At 42.1% G+C, this 20,567-nt stretch overlaps 2 protein-coding genes across 2 annotated transcripts in view; both read right to left on the bottom strand.

Annotated features, from left to right (window-relative positions):
• Nucleotides 1-20,567, bottom strand: part of Spon1 (spondin 1) — a 283,458-nt gene that overhangs the window by 142,803 nt on the left and 120,088 nt on the right. The window contains exon 5 of the mRNA XM_031387957.1: nt 11,999-12,121. Coding sequence (XP_031243817.1) covers nt 11,999-12,121 — 123 coding nt within the window. The remainder of the gene's footprint in view (nt 1-11,998; nt 12,122-20,567) is intronic.
• LOC116102822 (ADP-ribosylation factor-like protein 4A) lies at nt 15,756-16,537 on the bottom strand. The gene has a single exon (XM_031387958.1). The coding sequence runs from the start codon at nt 16,498-16,500 to the stop codon at nt 15,898-15,900; it is 603 nt and encodes a 200-aa protein (XP_031243818.1). The 5' UTR covers nt 16,501-16,537; the 3' UTR covers nt 15,756-15,897.

Below are 20,567 nucleotides of genomic sequence, written 5' to 3'. Positions count from 1 at the left end.
CATCAGAAACTGAGCAAAGAGAAAATGGAATCACAAAACTGTGCGGAGTATGAAGAAATGAGAGGACAGAAATGGAGGATGGAGTGCTCTGGGAGAAGCAGGGGTTCTTAAAGCAAGAGAAAGCACCCACCTTTCACACAGAACAAATGCATTGTGTCTACTTGTGGAATTAATGAGCTAAGAGCAAAGGACAAAAGGACGGAGAAATAAAAGTCAAAGACCAACTAGAAGAAAAATATCATTGTTAATGAAACAGATAGAGGGATGAGCAGAACCTTCAGACTCACTTAACATAGCTCAGATAAAAACAAATCATGAAACGCTCCAGCTGCAAATGAAAAGCACATATCCTACAAGGAGCAAAGCACAGACTGCTTGCAGGAATCTGGTCCCAAGTGAAGCTAGACCAGGCTGCTTCTCTGAAGTGGAGAGCCACACACGATGCATGCAGTGAGGAGCTGTAGTGAACACATAAGGCTAATTCTTTTTCTACTTTCAACTCGGTCAGGGATTTTTGTTGTTGCTAGAGGGTAGATGCATAAAAATATATTTAATGGTGAAAACGTAAAATCCAGCGTGAAGCTTTGCAGCTTCAGAATGGCTCTACTAACTGTATAGAGAAGTTCATTGAGACGTATAGACTCCAAGTCTGGTTAATTTTGCTGGGTAATGTTATTTTTTATTTGCAAGTTCTTTATAATAAAGTTTTAATAAAAAAAGGATTGGGGTTTTTAATCCAGTTATTTTCCAAGTGAAAATATTTTTATAAATGTTCATATGTAAGAACTAAAATCACTCACTAATGAACAAAGCACTGGCTTACTATTTTTTTCTGAAAATAGGAGGTCTTAAAAGAGGAAAGATAATGTTCTAAAAGACTGCAAGAAATCCTGAATTAATAAGTTTTAATTGATGAGGTAAATAATTAAAACTAATAACAGAACTATTGCTTGGAAATGGACTTTCCAGCTAAGAACTGTCAGGATGAAAGCAGAGTCAAGTAAACAAACTGATCACCAGATGAAATCAGTGTAGACTGGAAATGGGAAGCGCTATGAAAATGAATCTCAAAACTTCCCCATAAAGTGAATCAAAGATACTGCTCTAATGAGCAGAGGGTATACAGAAAAGCCAGAAAGGAAATCCTCGTTCTTTTTACAATTTTTTTCTATTACATATTTATTTTATTTTCCTGTATGCATGAATGTTATGTGAACCAGGTGCATGCAGTACCTGTGGAAACCAGAAGAGGGCATCAGATTACCTGGCACTAAGTTTGGATGGTTGTAAATTACCATGTTGGGGGCTGGGAACTAAGCCCACATCCTCTGCAAGAGCAACAAGTGCTCTTAACTGTTGAGCCATTTCTCCAGCCCTCTACTTATTCTTAATTAATTAATTAATTAGTTGATTAATTACTATTTTCAGAGCTAAGGATTGAACCCAGTATCTCATGCATGGGCTACATCCCCCAGCCCATTTCTTATAAATCGATAGTGAATTAAGTGATGAGGGGAAAAAAAAAGAGTGACAATGAGAATGAAACATAGGCAAAACCCAAGCCAAGCAAATAATGTCATATGGAATAATACCAAAGAAAGTCTAAAATAATCTCTGGGATCTCAGAGTGGAACCTGGGGGAGACTGGGTTACTGTGAGTGCAAAGCATTTGGGAGACAAAACAGAACAGAACAGAAGACAAGCACTTCCAGTAGGGTGAGCTCAGTAATTTCCTAGGACATCTTAAAACCTTAGAAAGTCTGAAATTACTAAAAAGTTAATCAAGATATATCAGAGGAAAGAGAAACCAAGCAAGACTTGTAGGCAGGATCCACTTTAAGGCACGAGTAATTAAAACAAGATAATCTGTTAGTTAAGCAAAGGCTAGAGTTAATGAGAACACTGTGATGTTATATCTTCAGGCTCTACAGGACACAGCAATAAATAGAAAGTAACTATGGTAAAACACAGATCAATACCTATACAATATTAGAACACGGTATTAGTGCCATCACTATCAGAATAGCATAATGAAGAGGAAATGATAGAGGTTTGAAACCTAACTAAACATACTGTAATACAGCAGAGAGGACAGAGATTGTCCTAAATTAGAGTGCTTAAACTGGCATTTTACTGCAGGGTCCTTAAGGAGTTGAGGAATTAACATAGTCCCCTTGTTCTCTAGATTCTGTCCTGGGAAAGATTGAAAACAGAAAAAATGCAAGAGCCAAGGAATTAGTAGAGACGCTAAGGTATTAGGGAAATCACAGGTTGGCCCTCCACCGGCTGCTGTAGCATGGAAGCACAGAAGGCTTTGACAGCAGTCACAGGATGCCTGGGCCTCCCTTTCCTGTTCTCTTTCTTTAAACACTCCAGAACCGAAATCACCCAACATTTCCCCTTGCCCAGCAGGCAGACTCAAGGCAGAACAGATATCAGCAGAGAACACAGGGCTCCTGCAGAGACACTGGATCCCAGGCAAGTGCAGCTAGCGGTCAAGAAGAGAGCAGGCCATGGAGCAGCTTTGTAACAGCAGATAGGCCAACTATTCTGCATAAGCACAGTGCACACCCTCAAAGTCAGAGGGAAGGCATTAATAATCCAAAGCGGAAACAAGTAGAGGGAGGCTGGGGAGAGTTCAGAAGCGCCCACTGCTCTGTTAGAGGACCCAGGTCTGGTCTCCAACACTCGCGCAAGGTAGCCAACTCCAGTTTCCAGGGGTCAGATGCCCTCTGGCTTCTGAGGGTACCTGCATGCATGTGGTATTCATGAACTCACAAGGACCACAGGTATACATAAAAGAAATAGATAAGTCAATAAATCTTTCAAAAGAGAACTAAAAACAGACAAAAGTAGAGAAAAGGAACCAAACACAAATGAGCTATTAGCACACACATTCATAAAGGCACAGGATCCTTTCTGAAGATGCACAACCTCAGTCTAATCAGGTGGAAACAGCAATGACCCCAAACTGACAATCTCAACAACCTCTGGGCGCTCTTCAAAACTGTTCATGGCAGTAACATCTAGAAAGCCCAAGGAAGTGTTCCATATTGAGGCCGATGAAAAATGCATGACAGATAATTGCCCTGTAAAATAGCCGCATAGATTCTGGGTGAAGATTTCTCTTTTCTTTGCTACAGAGCTGTTCTGTGCAATATGGTAGCTGATATTTATACATGGCTACCTTGTGATTGAAGTATGGCAAGTCTGAATGCAAAATAGGTACCAGATCTTAGCGATCCACAAAAAAAAAAAAAAAAAAAAAAAAAAAAAAAAAAAAAAAAAAAAAAAAAAGCAAAATATATCCATAATGAATTTTCAGGCCAATTTTATGTTACCATGACATGATTTGGGGTACTGGCTTCAATAAAATAGAACATTAAATTTAATTTTACTGGGGCTGGAGAGGTGGCTGAGCAGTTAAGAGCATTTGCTGCTCTTGCTAAGGACTCAAGTTCAATTTCCAGGGTCCACACAGTGGCTTGCAACTCTATTTCCAGGGGATCTGAGACCCTCTTCTGGACCCTAAGTGTACCAGGCATGCATGTGGTATACATATATGCATGCAGGCAAAACACTCTTACATACATAAAACAACTCTTAAAAATTAATTTTATGGCTTTCTTTTACTTTTTAAAACACAGCTTCTAGAACATTTCAATTTTCCCACGTTACTGATACAGGCAGCTTGTATTCTATGATGTTATGTGGTATCCATGAAGAAGACATAGAGGCACGAGTAATGTAAGTTAAACAACGTGTCTCCACTGGACAGCAGTGCTTCATCAGTGTTAGTGCTAAGTGTGCAGCAATTTTATATAAGAATGTCTTCCTTAGGGAGCCCACACCAAAATACTTAAGACTAGAGATCCAGACACGTGTCTGCCTGCCTCTCCTATGCTCAGGCTGAGACTGCCTTCCCTCCTCAGACAGATGACTGACTCTAGGCAGTGTCAAGTCGACAGTTAAAGCTAACTAGGGCAGAGGCTCAGAAAGGAAAATAAGAGATGAAATGTTTGACAACAACCATTTCTTAGGATTAAAGAAAGAGGCAAAAACAAGATCTCATGTGGAAAGGACCTGTTAAGTAGGGAAGTAGTTTCTGAAACTTAAAACCTGTTATCATAGGAAGATGAAGAGGAAATATCAAAGAGACAGACAGACAGACGAAAGAAAAACTTGAAAAGCAGAGAGAAAGTGCAGAACACTCAGCAAGAAGCAAACATCAGGTTGACAAGCACTCTCTAGAGGGTGGGATGTACAGACAAATGCTTAACAGTAGAAAAGAAAATGCCTTTGAACCTTGGCCTCATATTCAGCCCCACGTCACTGAAGTGTGAGAACATAACAAGATATTCCCAGGCATGTAGACCATCAAGGCTTGCCTTGCAAAGATCGTTAGAGAATGTCCTTGCAGAAAGTACCCAAGGAGAGAAGTGCAAAGGGCCAGGGGAGACCTAGGCTTTAGAGAAATTTATGGTGGTTGAGACACGCAAAGTCTAAAGACTGAAAATAGAAATTATGGTGATCAGGAAATAACATTCTAGAAATCAATCAGTATAAAGTATGCGTGTGGCTAGAAAGGTGGCAGAGAGCTAAGGAATATGAGGTATGCAAAAGTTCGGGGTGCGGTGATATCAGCACGTTTGTGATGTTAATGTAAGGGAGTCAGATAACTTCTGGTTGTTATTGTTTTGAGACAGGGTCCCAGGCAGCCCAGCCTGTGACCAGAAGAAGATATAACTGGGTGATAGAAAAAAAAAAAAGAGTATAAAATTTAAAAAGGAACAGAAAGGCTAATCAGGACATATAAAAATGAAAAGAAAAAATCGGTATGGCTAATCACAATAATGGTGGCCTGTGTGGAATGAGGTCAAAAGCAAATGGTGTGAGAGGGGCCTGACATGGACCAGTGATGCTGTGCAGTGGGCTGGGAGGGGGAGGCTGACATGGACCAGTGATGCTGTGCAGTGGGCAGGGAAGAGAGTATCCCTCAGTGCCTAGTGCTCATGAAGGAATAGGAAATAAAACTTACCAAGGCAAACACACACTGGATTATTAAATAAACAAACAGTAAATACAGCAAAGAAGGAGCTATGTAGCACATACGTGCTGATCAAAACAAAGTAAAGAAAAAAAAACCAAGAACAAAAATACAAATAAAAAAACCTCCAACCTCTCAGAAATTTTAAAATACTCCACTAATTAACATCTATGTCCAGAAGGTAAAGTGCACAAAAGCATTTTATCAAGGGAACAGTGAACATAAGAGGTCTATGGTAAGACCTCTGGGAAGGGCTGGAAGATCAACTAAGAGGAAAATTCACAGCCTCGCGTGCATTAATAATTAACAAATACAAAAATACAGAAAGGAGGGAAGCCAGCATAAAGTAAACAATATGGAAATTTACCAACTGCACAAAAGGGCCATCCAAATGACACAGAAGATAATAGGATGCATAAAAGCAGATGTATGCAAATTAGAAGCGAGATAACAATGCCATTATTTAAGTTGCTAACAGAGCTTATTAGATAAAAGCAATCCAGATTAGTCTGGAAATAAAGGAGGAAGATCTTCCCTCTATAATGGTTGTCTGATAAGGACTGTGGAAACCTGTGCAAAATGAGTGATTGTTAAGGGAAGAAGAAAAATACTAAAACTAGACACAAAAGAACTCATTTGTGCCAATAACATATGAGGAAATTGGAGAAGAATTTATGGGAAAATCACTAAGTGTGTGGGGGTGACTCTTTCCAACAATCAACTTTTTTTTCTCTTTATTTTTCTCTCATACAATACATGCCAACCAGAAGCTCCCCTTCCTCCACTCCTCCCCGTCCCTAACTCCCAACCCCTCACAGCCCCGTCTGCCCTCTGCTCCAGATTCGCTGCTCCTCCATCTCCCATCAGACAGAAAGGAGCAGGTCTCTCAGGGATATCAACCAAGAATGGCATAACAAGCTACAACAAGACTAGGCCAAATCCTCATATCAAGGCTGGATGAGGCAACCCAGTAGGATGAAAAGGGTCCTAAGAGCAGACGAAAGAGTCAGAGCCAGCTCCCTGCTCCCACTGTCAGAAGTCCCACAAGAACAAGCTAAACAATCACAACATATCTGTAAAGGTCCTAGGTCAGACCCAGGCAGGCTCCATGATTGCCACCTGAGTCTCTGTGAGCCCCTATGAGTCCTGCTTAGTTGATTCTGTAGGCCATGTTCTCATGGTGTCCCTGACTGCTCTGGTACCTCCAATCCTTCCTCCTACTCTTTCTTGGGGTTTGCCAAGTTCAACCTAATGTCTGGCTGTGGGTCTCTCCATCTACCAACTATCAGTTTCTAATAGACATAGGTAAGTAACAACTAGTTGACTTGAGATTAACATTAGATTAAAAACACAGAAACTACTTGCTCCTGCATGGAGATATGAAGAAGTTGAAGGCAGTACTGGTGGGCTATTATTATGTTATTTACACGTGTTTTTTAATTCCAGTGCTTTCTCTGTTTTCAGGAGTCCTGACATCACCTTAATGGCTGATAAAAGAATAGTGAGATGACTTGTCTGAAGTAAGACAAGATTGGAACTGGTAACTATGAGAGAAAATTAATCATAAAACTAGGATTCGATGAGGTGAATGTGATGTAGAAACTTTGCATATAACTAGATGAACAAAAAGGATAAAAATATTAAGTCATCAGGTTAGCACTAGTTTGATAATTTTTCATGAGATTGGAAATAATTTTTCAAATGACTTATGTATTTTTATTTTATGTGCATTGGTGTTTTGCCTGCATGTGTGTCTGCATGCATGTGCCTGATGGCCTAGAATTGGAATTACAGACAGTTGTGAGCTACTGAGTGGGTGCTGGAATTAACCCAGGTCCTCTGGAAGAACAGCCAGTACTCTTAACCACTGAGCCATCTCTCCAGCCCCCATGGACATAATTTTTTCTTAAAGCAAGTGACCCAATGGAGAAGCTGGCTGAATGTCATTGTAAAATTAACTTTAAATGTATAGGATAATTTCCCAGTGGCCATATTAATTTTTTAGCTAATGTGTCATCAAATTAAAAACTGGATATAAGAAAATATTCTTCAATATTTATTTGTCATATAGTATTAAATGATGCTATGTCCAAAGTGGAAGAAGTCATTGGGAGATGACAAGCTATCTACAGGATGAAAAAATTTGTCAAGAACCCAGATCCCTATGAGAGCTAGTGATGGAAGATGCTTAGCATCTGTAGGAAGCTATGTGAAGACTAGTCACATGTCCAGCCCTCAAGGCATCCTTATGGGCCTGGTCACCTTGTTCCTGGGAAGCGGTGCCTCCCACAATTCCCACAGTTGGGAGTGACAGTCTGGCAATGCCTAGGACAGACACTTGAAGTAGGTTTCAGCAATGTGTTCAAGCTCAACAAACCTGCAATGCTCTCTCTCTGGCTTCTAAGTCTGGCTGTCTGCAGAACAGCAGGTGGGATGGCACAGAATTTAGTATCAATTGACTTCACATTGGATGATGCTTTGTGCATTAGATGTTTAATCCGACTGCAGAGGACAGAAGAGTGATTGCCCTCATGACAGCCCCTAGGGGAAGGCAAAAGGAACCACTTGGCTCTCAGCTTTGGTTTTAGTTCAGACGTTATCCAACTATTGACTGCTTCGTAATAGATCCCAAGGGAAGGAAAAGGAGCTGTACCTGGTCTGAGCTTTGATTTTGGTTCACATCTTCTCTGGCCATCTGATTCTGTAATGCTACTTTCTTGTGTGTCAAGACCTTTTCACTTACAGAATTAGGAGGTAAAACTTACATGGTCTAGCCTTAAATGTATCTCAAGAGCTTCTTCATTGGGAGGGTTTGGGAAGAAGTGCACAGTTTCCGGATGTCCAGCAGAGGTTTTGATAGTCCCAGAGAAGAGGAATGCCTGAAGCTATTTGGTCCATTCTCCAGCCTCTGCCTCTGTCTCACCATAACTAGCCCTTCCCAGAGAGAGGAATGCAGACTTCTCCCAAGGAGAGAAACCCAGAAGCACCATTTGGAACAAAGCATTTTGTACAGTGGTTGAGAAGAGACACCTGCAGACACAATTCACAATGTCTGAAGGTTCAGGGTGGCTGATTGACTGTGTGTGGTGGCTGACTGGACATGGTACTGTTCAGTCCCCCATGTAGCAGTCCTTATGATCCTCAAAGGTAAGTTACTCAAGGACAGCTGAAGGTTGAACACCCAAGTTTGTTTTCTTAGCCCATTGCAGAGGTTACCAAAGTGTGACCCACGGACTCATGAGAACCCTGAGATTCTTTCAGGGAATCTGAGAGATTAAAACTATTTCATAACAAAATGAAGACATTATTTGCTTGCTGTAGTGTGTTGACACTGGCATTAAAGATGGGCCGGGGCAATAGCTTTGGCCTGTATTAGTAGCTGATTGTCTTCTTCAGGGCCACACGTTCACAGTAGACAACCAAAGGCTCAATTTTGCATGAGTGTTCTTCACATAACAGAAAAAAACGAGACATTTGAAGTTTTGACTACTAAATACACACCTTGTTATTCATAGTGACTAATTTCAGAATGTAAAAAGCAATAAAAATGTGAAGCTGCTCTGCTCTATGGACTGGAGCACTCTGATTGTCCTCAGTGAAGGCACTTAGTGATTCTCTGAGGTGCAAGCCACACTAGCCACTCTGCACATTCATAAAACATCACTTTTACTTGAAAGAACAAATGACAGGCAAATTACAGTTATTCAGACTTGGGAATCTGGCAGACATTTTTCTCAAAAAATGAAGTCAGTCTGTCACTTCAAGGAAAACAACTGACAGTATCTGTTGCCAATAATAAAATCTGAGTTTTCAAGCAAAACTCAGAATCTTGGGAAACTTGTAGCCATTACTGTGAACTTGATAGCTTCCCAGTTTTCCATCACTTTCCTGATGGGCTCTATCCTCTGAGAATGGATATGGTTTTGATACTGTTTAGTGTGAAGTCTTGGCATTTGGATGACCTGTGATTCTCAATAAACCAGTATTTTCCATATGGCCAACATCAGGGCTACACAATCATGTGTTTGTAAAAGATCCAAAAAGGTAAGCAGTGAATTTTGGTCACAGAATACAAATCTATTGGCATACTTGCATATTCTGCATCGTAACTGGACTTAACAAAATTCTGCTATTTGTAGACTTTGAAGTAGTTTATAGTACCAGAGATTTTCTGTAAGTATCTTGAAAGATTATGACAATATAAAAATTATTTTATTTATGTGTATGTGTATATGTATGCCTGCTCATCTGCACATGTACCACATGTGTGCAGGTGCCAGCCGAGGCCAGCAGAAGGGGTCCGATCCCTGAGTTAGAAATTGCTGTGACTGGGTGTATGGAAGCAAACTCAGGGCCTTGGTGAGAGGAGCAAATACCTTTAACCACTGAACAATCTCTCCAATGCCCCTAAACACTCCTTTTTTCTAGTTACACATGCATGTGGGGTAGAATTTTCTTCACATACTTCTATCAAAGGTGTAAGTCACTAGATTGAATGCAAAAGTGAGTGTCAGTCCAGGTGACAATGACACCCTTTTCACAACTGCTTTCTTTGGCTAGCACAGTCACTTTCATAATATGGTAGCATGTGACAAATTTATTAAACATGCAATGTATTTATTATTGCTATGTAACTTACAATTAATAAGTAATTAAAACATTTCTCAGCTAAGGGAAACACTGAGAGATTTAACATAAGTATATTGATGCTCTCAGTGATTCTTAAACATGTTAAAAGGATGCAGAGACTGAAGAGGCCGAGAGCCTCTGTCCCAAGATCCCTGCTTGGAAAGTGACATTTTGGATGACTAATTAAAAAGAGACAAGGGACTTGGCACTTGACAGTTTGTGGTCAGGAAGCTTCTCTGGGCTGACAACAGGGCTGGTTATCATGACAGAATTATCCCTGCAGCGTATGTTAATAGAAGCTATCACTGCCATTGCCTGTGTCCTTCCCAGTGGCCCAGTCCTTCAAGTACCAAGTCCACCGGATGCCCTACAAGGACGGTCTGGTGCGGTTCCTGATTAGTGCTGAGCATTATGACTAAGTGTTAGCTAGATATCTGCCTCCCAGATGGTATTAGGTATGGTCCACAGTCACCATCTAGTCCTCAGGAGGGTACCAGGCATGGACAGGGGCAAGGACTCAAAGATGAGCAGAGCAGGTTATAGCTTTCATCCCAAAGGAGTTTCCAGTTTGTGGGAAGAAACTTCCAGAAAAAAAAATAATCCCAACACAATGTGGTAAATGCGATTCTGTGTTTGAAGATGAAAGTTTTTCAACAGAAAAATTCTGCACATCCTGGTTCTGTGATGTGACACTTGACGATGGGACAATCCCGGGAATCATGAACATACGTCTTCTGTATTTATTAAGCTCTCAACAGCACCACAGAAACTCTCTGTAGGTTTGCATGTGGTTTGCCCCAGAGGCCCAGAGACAATGAATGATTTGGTGCCATCCCCTGACCACCTAAATTCTGGGAGATAACAGTGGCCAAACAGAAATGAGAAAACTCCTTAGGACCACAAAAGATGAGTAATGGCCCAGCCACTTTATCTCTTCTGTTAGCTGGGACACTGTAGGACATTTTTTTTCCCTAGCATTCCGGTTCTAAGGGCCCCCTCCAGGGCAGAGAGGCTAAGTTTGTTCACCAGGGTCTCCCACACAGCTGAGCCTAGAGCAGGCTGAATCCCGGAGTCCGAGGAATGCTTTAGCCAGAGGCTCATAAGTTCCTAAATTTCAACTTTATGGGAGTTAAATTAAATAATAAGCCTCTTGATCTGGTCAGGAATGCTGGAGTACCCTTTGGGTGGGCTATTTGGGCACCAAGGGAGGTTCTGATATACCCGGGGCCTACTTAAGTCCTCACCATGCACCCTTTTCCCCTTTGCCTTTGGAGACCTGGCCCCAATCCCTCTTTTAAGTCTCCCCTCCTATTCTGTGGTTCTTCCCAGCTGTGGTAACTTCAGAGTGAAATAAACTCCTAAGAACAAAACAGACCATTCTCAGACACAATTTGCCCAGTGCCACCCACAGCCATCCTGCCTCCCAAGGCTGCAGAGAATGGGCCCTCCCAGGTCTTAGAGGAAACATAAAGCAAAGGCAGGACTTTGCACATCTAACTGGACAAATGGTGACTTCTCTCTGATCTTCAGGGAGTTTAGCCACAAAGCCGGCTATTTTTCAATTCAAGTATATGCCATGAGCAAACATGCTTAATATCGTGTGGGTCAGCTCACCACTCACAACAACAAATTCCATTTGATTATTTGATTGCTGCCTATTTCCCCACAGTCCCTAAATGGCATGGGACCCACTGCTGAATCTTTTCTCCTGCTCACTGTCATATTTTTTAAGGGCTTAGAAGAGTGCCTGCTCATTGCAAATTTGTTGAGATAACTGTCTGACTAAAAAGAGCTGGAGAGTGTCCTATTTTAGGATACTCTCTTCACATAGTGACTTTGAGGCCTCATGACAACTCTTATGGACTGGTATCGGCTGCTTTGAGTCTGGGGTCATGTGGCATTAGATGGATCCAGCGGGGATACTGTGTATTGATTGATGACTGACACTACGATTGAAGGCACTGAGTAACTGCTACACTGTCTGTGGAGTCAAGAGAATCCTTTGGCCAGTCATCTCTAACAGCAGTCTGTTCTGTAATGTGGGTATAGCTGTTTTAGGAGGACCAAGGCTAACAAAATGTTGGCTTGAAGATAAAAGAAGCACAGATAAAACTGATAGAACAATGTCATACAAAGAATCTAAAAGTATACCAGGACTATGTCTCTGTGTGTGTCCATGAATTTGCTTTTTTGGGGTGCAAGTTTCACAAATCAGTGGATACTAATGAGCAGGCCTGACACAGCTCAGCTAACAGATCCCATGATCAGATGGAGCATTAGCAATGTGCTTCCCCTGACCCATAAAGTAGCTGCTGTACTCACGAGGGTAATCCTTTGGATGAGTCTTCTCGGACCAGTTCCCATAAAACGTGAGTCTGTACTTGGCAGTTCCACAGGCGCAGCAGTCTAAGATTGGTCTGTCCGTCACCCCATCAAGTGTGGGATCTGGAATGGGAAGTCAAGTTAGAAAGCAGATGGGGACCTCATAAAGACAGCCTGCAGCAGCTTGTCTTATCCTTGATCCCTGTATAAAGAAGATGAAGCACAACTGCACGATTTGTAAGACTCAAGACCAGCTCTCGGATTGCTATGGATTTTATATTTCTCCACTATGAATATATAGTTTGCAAACAAAAAATTCAAAGTTCTTGCTCTCCAGTCTGAAGTGTTCTCTGTAACCAAGAGTACAGACTCTCTAGGGTGGGGAGATTTTGGGGAATCAATGCTAACTTTTACTCAGTTATTCTTTTCATTTTGAAGAGTGTGTGTGTGTGTGTGTGTGTGTGTGTGTGTGTGTATGAGAGAGAGAGAGAGAGAGAGAGAGAGAGAGAGAGAGAGAGAGAGAGAAAGAAAGAAAGATTGAGATTGATTATGTGAGGGAATGCCATGTGTATATGTGTATGCAGGTACCTGAGAATGCCAAAGGAGGGTGTCAGATTCCCTGGAGCTGCAGTTACAGATGGTTGTGAAACACCTAATGTAGGTGCTGGCAACCAATCCAGTCTCATCCGTAAGAGCAGCACATGCTATAAACCACTGAGCTGCCTCTCTAGCCTTTACCAAGCTGTTCTTTCAATATCCTGGCTTCCTCCCCATCCCATCCATGGTGGCATATCTCTACTAGATTTTTAAGAGAAACGTGTCTAATTTTCCAAGAAGTACTTTTGAGGGCCCAAAATGCTGGACCAGAGCAGAGCCAGGGGTGGCTTGAAAGGCGATCAATGAGAGTGAGTACAGCGGCTCTCAACCTTCCTAACCATGTGATACTTAGATACAGTCCCTCAGAGTGTGGTGACCCCAATCTTATAACGCTATTTTCACTGCAGTTTTGCTACTGTTATGAATTGTAATATAAATATCTGATATGCAGGATATCTGATATATGACCCCTATAACAGGGTCATATGACCACCAAAGAGGTCTCTATCCACAGGCTAAGAGTCACAGAAGTAGGGGCTTAAACAATGCTGGAAATTTAAGAGGAAGGGATTCTTATGCAGTTACATCATCTCTTGTCATGCTTTCAAAGACTGTACTGGGAATAAGGGGGTGTTGCAAATGTGTTCACAAGTTAAGGTTTACTTCTGAGTGTAGAAGTGGCCAGGAAAAACTTAAGATTCCCTTTCCACCCCCATCTTTAGCTGTGAGTAGCTGATAAGTAGGGAAAGAGAGATTACATGAATAAATTCAGCATTTCCAATTGTTAAACCCACAGCTATAACTAACTGCCTTGGTGCTCTCAGGCTGCTCAGCTGCTTCTGAGAGGGGACAATGCCTACAGACACCACTTACTGCAACTGCGTTTTTCTGTGGCTCTCCCAGCTGTGTTAACATCAATCTTCCCTTTTTGCAAGTTGGACATTTTTTTCTTAAATATTGTACAAAAGAGCATCAACCAAGGGGATGAAAGCCATTTTGCATGTCAGAAACAGCATTTTTCAATCTCTTTAGGAATTTGCTGAGCTTGCTGGGCTTGAACATGCAAAATCGATGAAGGGGAGAAGTGAGTTTGGGGATGGAGACAAAGTATGAGACAGGACAGAGGTGGACTGAGTCTTTTGTTATGTGCTGCTTTCGTTCTGTATACTATCCTCGAAAGCGCTCTGGTTATCCCTGGAGGTTTAAACGTGAAATATCCTCCATGGGCTCAAGTGTTCCAACACTTGGTCCCAGCTGGTGACACTGTTTGGGAAGGGCACGGAACCTTCCAGAGATGGAACCTTGCAGAAGGAAGTAGGTCACTGGGGGCGGGCCTTGAGGCTACGTAGCCAAACGTCACTTCCTGTGCACTCTTTGTGGATGCATTTCTGACAAGGCAGCCTCCTGCTCCTGCCACCCTATCTTCGCTGTGGTAGATTATATCCCCCTGAAGTGAAGACTAAAATAAATCCTTTGTTCTTCCTGTTGGTTCTGCCAGGGTATTTTATTACAGCACCAGTAAAGTAACTAAGACATCCCGGTTTTGCAGATTGCACATTGTTAAAAGGAAGAAGCTGGCTCGGTGACTTGATCAAGTTTACTTCTGAATGTAGAAGCAGGTTGGTGAAGCCATGCAGGCAGAAGTAGGACCCAGGTCTGTTTTGGTTCAGAGCCTACGACGTTACTCTGAATTCAATCACTGCAGGAAAGACTCATTCTAGATAGGTCTGCATAAATGATACCTAGTAAAAGGAAAACTGTTTCCATTTTGCTTTTTCCAAATGAAGAAAACTACAGAAACAAAACAAAGCCCTTCCTACAGATTTCAGAGATGTCTAAAGAAGCTGAAAGGAGAAGGCTGCAGCCACTGGAAGCAGGACTTACTGGCAGAGACAAGACTGCTGTCTGTGCCCGGGAGCATGCGGCTCACTACCAGCTGCGCACAGAACCTGGACTCTCTCCTGTGTGAGACACTTGGATAATAAGGACACCCTCACCTAGTACATTTTAGGAATGGTAGCTCAAACCAGAAGATCTGGTCCTTTCGCAGTCCCGTGATGATGAGCTGCATTGTTAAAAAAAAAAAAAAAAAAAAAATCTAAATTAGCTTTGAAAAGAGGCTTTGGATCTGAGAGATACATGCTGGGATTTCGATCGTAAAGACCAGGTGCTGTTAAATGAGGCAGCAACAATGTCCAGAAGACCCAAAATAAGACCAATTGGGAGCTTTACTGTATCAAAAGAGCTTTTAGGCTTAGGTAGCAAAGTTAAAGATACTGTGAAGGCCTTTACAGAAATGAATATATGACAACCTTTGGAGAATAAGCTTCCATGTAAACATCAAATTTCTAAGTTTGAAAAGGAAACTTTCCTACCAAGGACAGGCTCTTGCTAACTAACAAAGCAGGCTTTCAAAAGGCAGTGATGGCAAGCACCAACATATTCCCATAGTGGGCTGCTATTCCCATATTCCCATAGTGGACAGCTGGGCTGCTAAGCCAGATAACCTTGTCCCGGGGTGTGGCCTCAGTTTCCCTTTCTTTTATTTCTTACACACACACACACACACACACACACACACACACACACACACATTTTTTTTTTTAGAGAGGGTCTCAATATGTATCCTTGGCTGTCTTTGAACTTACTATATAGATGAGGCTGGTCAGAGATCTGCCTGCCTCTATTTCCTGAATGCTTGAATTAAAGGTGGAAGTTACCACACTCAGCTTTATTTTCATTTATTTTGTGCAGTATTGGGGATCAAATCCATGCTCTTGTATGTTTTAGGCCACTGCTGTATCGCCAAGCACACCCAGTACCTATTTTCTTTTTTAAAACTGGGTTTTACTGTATAGCCCAGGCTAGTCTTGAACTCACAATCCTTCTGTCTCACCTTCCCAAATTTTGAGTGTACCCCCTTGGCTGCTCCTATTACAACCTATCTTTCTCCTCATTTCTTTCTTTCTTTTTTTTTTTTTCACTCTTCAAACTTTTATTTTACTAACTTCAGGTCAAATTTCCACAAAATTGTTTTCTGGTCAATTAGTAGCCTTTTTTGGCTTCCTAAAATGGTAGTACCAAAAGATTTGTGGGTCAGGGAGAAGAGACCACTTTAAGAAGCATCGTGTTGACTCATCTTCCACAAGGCAACAGAGTTGGGTATCTGACTGTTCAACAAAACAAAGCTTTAATAGCATCCATGAGGGCAGACAGGCAAACCAGGCTGTAGACACTCTTCAGCTTGTCAGAAATCAGACCAAGGAAAACCTATTCCACACCGACATAAAAGGTACTGCCATTCATCTCTTCTTTTTCTGTTGCTGCAACATTTTTTTCCTTTTAATTATCATATCGTGTAGTTTCTCAAGTCCTTCCTTTAGCCCATTTCCTATGATTGCACAGGTGGGCTGCAAATGCCAAGGAGTCGATGAGCTCAGTTCACCCATTGCTAACAACTTCTCAATTTCTGAGAGAGAGAGTGAGTTCCTCAGGTCTTGTTTGTTAGCAACTATAAGCACAGGGACTCCCTGATTTTCTGATATCCTAGTTATTTTATGAAGTTCAGTTTTGGCTTCTTCCATTCTCTCAACATCGACAGAGTCCACCACAAACACAATGCCATCTGTGCATCGGGTATATGACTTCCACAGCGGTCTTAATTTCTCTTGACCATCTACATCCCAGAAGTGGAAAGTGACTGTTTTCGAATTGCCCAAGGTTACCTTAATTTTCTCAGTGTTAAATCCTTTGGTAGGTACGGTATTTACAAATTCGTTGAACTGCAGCCTGTATAAAACGGTTGTCTTTCCAGCACAGTCCAAACCAAGAATAACAATGTGAAAGGACTGAAAGGACGGCAGGCTGGACAGGATGGAAGTCTGGTCTGACAGTCCATTCCCCATCTCCAGCTGCAAATGGTGTCCCAAACTGAATGCGCTCTTCTTATCTGCTTAGGAATCTGCTTCTCTTCCTGGGTGATCGAGCTACGAGACTGGCTGATGGTCCTCCGTCGTCCCGCCTCCAGGGCTGTCAGCCGCCGGGGAGTCTTTTGCGCGACAGCCGGGCTAACGGTGCTCGCCAGCCCTGCTACCAGCCCCGGCTCCCCTTTCTCCTCATTTCTATCTTGAATTTATTGGCTTTTGAAATTCCCTTCTGAGATTCTCAGGTCTCCTCATCCTCATTTTCCTTCTCTCTTTGTATGTGTACATGTATGTGTGTTCACACATGTGTGAGCATGTGTGTGTGTGTTTAAGTGCCAGTGTAGAAGTTCTCAGTCCTCAGTGGCCATCCATCTTGCTTTTCTAACTTTAAAAAAATTTAAAGTTGGGGGCTGGCGAGATGGCTCAGCGGGTAAGAGCACTGACTGCTTTTCTGAAGGTCCTGAGTTCGGATCCCAGCAACCACATGGTGGCTCACAACTACTCGTAATGAGATCTGGCGCCCTCTTCTGGTGTATCTGAAGACAGCCACAGTGAATTAAGCCTGAGTGAGTGGGGCTGGAGAGAGCGGGAGGCAGAGCAAGCAGGGCCGGCAGAGGTCCTGAGTTCAATTCCCAGCAGCTGCACACATGATGGCTCACGGCCATCTGTACAGCTACAGTGTACTCATACACATAAAATAAATAAAATAAATCTTTTAAAAAAATTTTTAAAGTTAAAATTATGCGTATATGTGTGAGTCCATAATGTGGGTATTTGCAGTGAGCGCACGTGCCCATGGTGGTGAGAAGAGGGTGGTAGATCCCGTGAACTGGATTAACAGGTGGTTCTGGGACACCCACATGGGTGCTGGGACCTGGACTTGGATCCTCTGCAAGAGTGGTATATGTTCTTAAATCCTGAGCCATCTCTCTAGCCCCGTCACACCTTGTTTTTGAGACAGGGTCTCTAACTATCCTGGAACTTGCCAAACAGGCTGGGCAGGCTGGCTGGAAAGTGAGCTTCATAACCCACCTGCCTTCACCTCTCCAGTGCTGGGCTCACAAGTTCTATCCATCACACCCAGATTTTGTGTGTCTTCTGAGGCTTGAGGTTGACCTTGGGTCTTCATGCTCACAAGATAAGTGCTTTCCTGACCAAGCCAGCTCCTCAGCTCTCTTCCTCCTCTCTCACCTTCTTCTCACTTTCTGTCTTCTGCTTATAGTCTCCTCTCTTCTCTGATTTCCCCTCCTCCCATCCTCCTCTGCCATTCCCTTTTTGTTGTGACATGGTGTCCAAGTGTGTGACTATTTATCTGTCACAGATCACCTTTTGGAATAAGTGATATTTCTCTATTTTTTAATTGCAAGTAATTTCATATTTACATTGCTTTTAAAAATCACAGTCTGGAGAGGTGGCTCAGTGGGTAAAGGTGCTTACCATGCAAGCTTGAGGACCAGAGCTTGAATCTCTGGGATCCATGTAAAATAGTCAGGTATGTAGCACAAACTTGTCATTGCCTGTTTAAACAGAGATGGGAAATGAAGACAAGAGAATTTCCTAGGAGCCCTGGGCTACATAGCCTGGCATACACAGTAAAAACAAACAAACAAACAAAGAAACAAACAAAACAAAACACAAAACAAACCAAGAGAACCCATCTCAAACAAAGTTGAAGGTAAAGACTGACATCCAAGGTTTCCTTTGATCTTATATATACATGGAACGGCGCCCATATTTACACATACAGATGTGCGCACATGCGTGTGCACACACACACACACACACACATACACGCACACACACACTATTGCTCACTGCTTTTTGTCCTTGTGACTATATTTCATCACCTATGGAGGAATGGTCATAATTGGGGCAATAAATGATAGTCCCAAGTTCCACTATTTCTTTTCTTAACAGATTTGATTTGATTCAACAAGAAAGCAAGGCACATAGAGACTTTGATGAAAAGCTGGCATTTGCTAAGTGATTAAATACATTAAAAAAAATCCCTCTGCTCTGCTTATGTTTAAATGGTTTTCTTAATGTGGTCATTTTGATGTTAATTTTCTCATGGGTCTACTGATCCCAGAGATCATCTATAATCACACAAAGCCAAGAGCATGGGAACTTGCTGGGCCCTTTCAGTTCATCAAGTCGAAAGGAGTCTTTGCATAGATGGTGTAATTAGCCGTTTTCCTAAGAGCTCAACCTGAGAGAAGCAACTAGAGACACGCCATACTAGTTCATTATCACTGTGCCCACTGGACGTTAGCACATACACAGCTTAGACAAGGCTTCCTAAGATTAGCACTAAGGCTCCAAGGATTCTTGTCAGACATGGGGCTGTCTGTGAAGTGTCTCCTAAGAACTTTCAGATTCTGTAAATAAGCCTGGCTTCTGCCAGTCCAACTAACAGAACCACACCACAGTGAATGAGGAGCCTAGCTACCTACAGGGGAAGATTAAGATGTAGCCTATGTGTGAGTTAGAACACCCTTGAGTTCAGCTCATGGGAACTGAGTAAACTTTCATGGAAAGAGGGCAAGGGATGAGATTGTTATTTAAGAAACAAGAGCCTAGAGGCTGGAGAGATGGCTTAGAGGTTAAGAGCACTGACAGATCTCCCAGAGGTCCTGAATTCAATTCCCAGCAACCACTATAATCTATATAATGATTATATAGTATATATTAATGATTATATAATATAACCACTATAATCATCTATAATGGCATGTGATGCCCTCTTCTGGTGTGTCTGAAGAGAGCAATAGTGTATTCACATACACAAAATAAATAAAATAAAATTACTTATTTAAAAAAAAAGATACAAGAGCCTAAAGAGTAGAGATGTTCCTTGTTTGGAAAAAAAGCTAACAGAACCATTTATCAGCTAAATGGCTTGGAGGGAAGACCTCACCCCATGTGTAGTGATGCACACCAAGAAGTTAGCAAGGGTCTTGGACAGAGAGTCTGGAATTCCCACCCTGATGCCAAGCATCCAACTATCTCCATAAAATTCTACTTAACATTTGACTCTAGCTTTTTTACAAGAAGAGAGTGCATTGCTCTGATATAGACAGGGCTGCAAAGAACTGCCCACAGAGGATGCAGCATTGACAGGGGGCAGTGGCTCACTGCAGGGACTCAAGGGATTGGTGTCAATCCTTGCCCTCTGCTGCTGGCTATCTATCTCAGGCTCCTCATTTGCACTATGGCTGAGCCAACAGCCTTTACCATACAGGGCTATAGTATAGATTACATAATCAAGCAATAGAAGGTGTTTAGAATAGTGCCTGTCATATAGCAAACACTCAAAATTATTAGCAATTATTATTATTTCCCCAGTAGACCTTTCTTAGTAGTTTATGGCTTGCTATAGTTGGAGAGGATTATTCCTTCTGAAAAGACTAATTGCTGGAAAGGCAAATAAAAATTCTGCAAAAATGAATAGAAATGAGATAGCTAAGCTGTATTATTATAGAGCATTTTCTGTTTTCATTGGGTTACCTAATAACTTCTAAACCAGTTCGGATGTTTAAAGTCTTATTTTTCACAGCAGATTAATGAACAAGCATTTGAACATAGACAGCAATAGCTACCATACATGTACACACACACACACACACACACACACACACACACACAAACTCATGCATGCACATTCAATCTTGTGTGTATGATGTGTGTGCTTGCCTGGGTTGGAGTCTGTGAATGCAGGTGTGCCTTAGCACTTCTATGGGGCTCAGAGGACAATCTCAGGTGTCAGTCCTTACATTTCATCTTGTTGGGAACGGGTTATCTTGTTATTTTCAACCTGTAGATGTCAGGCTAGCTGCCCTGGGAGCATCCAGGAATTCCCACCTCTGCTTCCATCTCATCATATGTTACAGATGAATGATGGGATTGCAGGATTGAAGCACCATGTCCAGCTTTATGTGGAGTCTAGGGCTCTGAACTCAAGCCCTTGAAGTTTCATGGTAAGAGCTTTACTCACTGAGCCATTTCCTAGCCTTATTGTACATTAAGTCACATGGTGTGTGTGTTGGGGG

Source organism: Mastomys coucha, unplaced genomic scaffold (assembly GCF_008632895.1).
Source record: "Mastomys coucha isolate ucsf_1 unplaced genomic scaffold, UCSF_Mcou_1 pScaffold21, whole genome shotgun sequence".
NCBI lineage: Eukaryota > Metazoa > Chordata > Mammalia > Rodentia > Muridae > Mastomys > Mastomys coucha.
The sequence above is the reverse complement of the archived record's forward strand: the minus strand, read 5'-3'. Positions and strand labels throughout refer to the sequence as shown.